This window comes from Rhinichthys klamathensis, unplaced genomic scaffold (genome assembly GCF_029890125.1).
Source record: "Rhinichthys klamathensis goyatoka isolate OS25496 unplaced genomic scaffold, OSU_Roscu_1.1 h1tg000191l_1, whole genome shotgun sequence".
NCBI classification, from domain to species: Eukaryota; Metazoa; Chordata; class Actinopteri; order Cypriniformes; family Leuciscidae; genus Rhinichthys; species Rhinichthys klamathensis.
The window spans coordinates 4,356,527-4,360,518 of NW_026606717.1; the positions used below are offsets into that span (position 1 = coordinate 4,356,527).

At 32.8% G+C, this 3,992-nt stretch overlaps 1 protein-coding gene across 1 annotated transcript; it reads right to left on the reverse strand.

Moving 5' to 3' along the window:
- Window positions 1–1,424: 1,424 nt before the first annotated feature.
- Window positions 1,425–2,376, reverse strand: LOC130095568 (olfactory receptor 146-like). Its single transcript, XM_056262325.1, has one exon. It carries the CDS (start codon window positions 2,364–2,366, stop codon window positions 1,425–1,427), a length of 942 nt encoding a protein of 313 aa, XP_056118300.1. The 5' UTR covers window positions 2,367–2,376.
- Window positions 2,377–3,992: the final 1,616 nt, after the last annotated feature.

Genomic DNA, 3,992 nt, shown 5'->3' on the forward strand with positions numbered 1-3,992 from the left:
TACATTTTCCCATCTAATTTGCATATTATGACGTCATATCGTGGCGGCAATCTTGCATTATAGAATTTTCATGAAAAGTCACGTTTAAATGATAAAATGCAGCACTTCTTTCCCCCCAAAATGTCCCTCACCTATATTGCACAATACTGAATGCTCAGGTATATAGTAAGTAGTAAACAAACTGTGTAAATCATTACTAATAAATGGTAGAAACCTGAATGCATGTAACGGTTGGCCTTTTGCTGTAGAGATTTTCCATTTACTACACACAGTAGGCACTCTGATTCCATGTATGGGGCACATATATATTATTCATATGACACACAAACACAAGTAGACAAGACCTGTTTAGTTCAAAAGCTTAAACACATTCGAATTATAAATAAAACGTGATATAATGTGGTAACCTCAGACTGTCATGCTTTCCGTCTATCAGCCTATGCTTTTTGGATCGTTATCTCTAGGCCTACACTCAATGAACAACATCTCAACACTAAATTAAAGGCCTGTCTCATATAGACGCCTGTCTCAAATACAAGCCGGTGCAGTTCGGCGATTTGGGAAAATAAAAGCCTGGGCTATTATTTGAAGTTTTACGGTAATACAATATATTTTATTTCTAATAATATTAATGTTGTTATTATATTATTACTTATCTATTATTATATAATCCCACTCAGAGCAGTCGGGTCTGAGGAAACTGTCAAGTTTTGAGTTCTGTTCATGTTTGAGTTTCTCAGTTAATCTTAATCTGTTAATTATTTCAGTTTAGATGATTTCATTCTCTCCCTGTTTGTTTCTATGGATACTGATTGAGTTTGTTCTTTTCAGGTGTGTCTCATTAATTAGTCTTATTAGTTCCTGTTTGCTCTTGTTTTTAAACCCTGTGTTTCTGTCAATTCTCGGTCTGTCCCCGTTTTGACTACGTTGGTTGTTATGTCCATATTCCAGAGAATCTCCAGTGTTTTTGTAAAGTTTTGAGTTTGTTGAATAAGGTTATTAAAGTGAAGCTGCTACATCTGCATCCTGACAACTTCCTTTGTACTGCAACCAGCGACCGTGACACTGAGAATATTCCTTTAGCATTTTTGTGAGGTGCGATAATGATACATACTCGATTAAGAAACTTCCTTTTAACTATTTATTCAGTAGATTTTCTAAATAAAAACAATGTACAAGAAATTATGTTCAGTACAATTTAGGTTATAAACATAGATAATTTACTGTTATGAATATATTGTAACACCTTGCCATGTGAGGACACTGATTTAAAGTACTAAATACTAAGAAGTAAAGTACTTTGTTATAAAGAAGTTTTCTAAAGACCTACTGACACCACTGCTTTGTATATATTCCCAAAGGGAAGTTACTGACTTGACATTAAGTGCTGATACTAATGTATAACCATTTAATCACATAATAAATCAAGACTTTCCTTTTACTCTGCACCAAAATTTTACAAACTTCTGTCTTATTTCTTTGGTTTGTAAACCATATACTAATGGATTTAATCCTGGTGGTACAATGTGAAACATTATACTAGCTAGTTTTCTGCTCTCAGCGTAGAGAGGGAAACGATGAAGAAAAATAAAAGTGGAGCCAGAAACAAACATGATTAAATAAACAGCTAAATGTGTGCTGCAGGTTTTTATGGCTTTGCTGTTGAGTGCTTTGTTTTTGCTGGTTATGCATACAGTAGCAATCTTACCATATGTTATAAATACAGACAAAATTGAGAAAGAAAATAAAACCACAGTATAAAGGATTCCATACACATTATTAACAACAACACCATCCTCACAGGACAGTTTAAACAGTGAGGCATTGTCACAGAAAGGGTTTTCAATTTTAGATCTGCAGTGAGACAGACGCACAGTGAGTCCTATCAGAATTGATACCATAAGTACTGACAGCCCCCAGGCTGATGCTGATAGTTTAATAACCATTTTATTGGTCATTATAGCTGTGTATCGCAATGGATTACATATAGCCACATATCTGTCAAAGGCCATGATTATAAGAACATAGTGGCATGCTGCTACAAAAATATGCACAAAATAGGCTTGAACTACACACTCCACATATGTGATATAGCGCTCTGAACCTTCTTTTAAAATGTCCTGCAATAAGCGTGGCAAAATGACAGTGGTCCCTAATATATCATTCAGTGGCAAGTTACAGAACAGGAAATGCATAGGATGATGAAGATTCTTCTCTGTTGAGATCAGAACTACAAGTGCAATATTGGAAACCATTATAAAGATATAAACCAAAAGAAGCAGGGTGAAAACAACATAGGTAGACTGAGGTGTAACTTGGATTCCCTCTACTAGAAGAATGCTGTGTCTGAATGTCAGGTTATCCATTGCTTGTTATACACAAAACCTACAAACAGAGTAACAGTCAGACATTTCATAGAAATATTGTTTATGAGCTTTAGGCAGCAAAATGCATATTACCCAGACACTTTGCATTCTACGACTTTTTTTGTGCTCATGTAAACTTGTACAGGTATATGACATTTTACATACAGCGCTTGTCTGAACAAGTTTCACAGTGCACACTATTTTACATATAGGCCTACTCATAAGCACAATCAATCAGAATTTTAACAAAACATTGAAGCATTTTAATGTATTTCATACAAGGAACTTAGAAACATGTTGCAAGGTTTTGAAATACTTGGTAGTTAACCAGTATTAGTTGAATATCTAATAAAATCACACATACTTACTGCAGTTGGATTCTGTTATTATTAAGCTGATTTATTGCTGTAAAGATCTAATTTATATGTTGCTTGATAAAGTCTCAGTCAACTCAGTTTTCAGTGTTACCCAAATATAAACTTGCACTTCTCTGAAGAAATGTTTATCGGCCGTTACCTTTTAATATATGGCTCAAAGGTGTTTCCATGATACTATCACCCCAGAGGGGAAAACTTTTTCGTATCACTAGTTGCCATGATCACAGCCACTGATAAAGTTGTTTGAATAGATTCCTAACCTTATATATTTTTAATTTTTAATTTGTTAGTCCTCAATGGTTCATACTAATCAATATCTTCACAAGAAATATACTGTATTACAAGTATTTTCAATAGAAAAAAATAAATAAATAAATATATATATATATATATATATATATATATATATATATATATATATATGTATTAATTGCAATACCAATCAAAAAATGTTTAACCCTTTAAGGTACTACTCAACCATTTGGTAGACCACACTTCAAGTCACTATATTTTATTGAAAAATGCATCAAGCTTAACTCAACCTGAATGAGCCATCTCTACCGTTTGGTGTAGTTGTGCAATGCTAAAAAAATCCACTAGATGGCACTGTGTCTGTGAGCAGCATGCCATTTCAGTGTTCCTTCAAACAGCACATGACACAGCGAAAATTTGCTCCTCCTTTGATGACGCATATCGGCGGGACTTTTAAAGGTAAGACTATTTGGTTGACATATTATCGTTTCAGAGGAGTTGTTAAACAGAATTATGTAACTTAATTAAACAAAAATAAGTCTTATAAGGGTCAAATAATTTTTTTTAAACATGCTCTACCAAACGGTTGAGTTGTCCTTTTAAGGTAGTAAAAATTAGCTAATAAAATAGCTAATTTTGGTAAAATTAGCTATTTACAATGAAAAAAAGGGTTAGTGTTGTTAAAATTATTAATTTTAATATTATTCAATTACATATTTGATGAAAAATATTTGATCAATATCATTTTTTCACCATTTCTGTACTGTATTATGGTAAATATCAAGAATACCTTTGAAGAATTAATACCAATTCTGGTGTTACTATTAATTTCATAATTTAAAATTGACTATGTTTGTGTATTACTATATGACTAGCATTGTAAGAGCCATCAATAGCAGCCATCAGATTTTTTTATTGGTCAAGAAAATGCACTTAATATGACTTGTTTTGAATTTTGTTCTTTTATTATGAACAGACGTCTCAACCGTTTGGTAGA

Bases quoted from the DNA above. Each gene is read 5' to 3' on its own strand.
- LOC130095568 (XM_056262325.1), bottom strand. From the start codon at position 2,366: ATGGATAACCTGACATTCAGACACAGCATTCTTCTAGTAGAGGGAATC.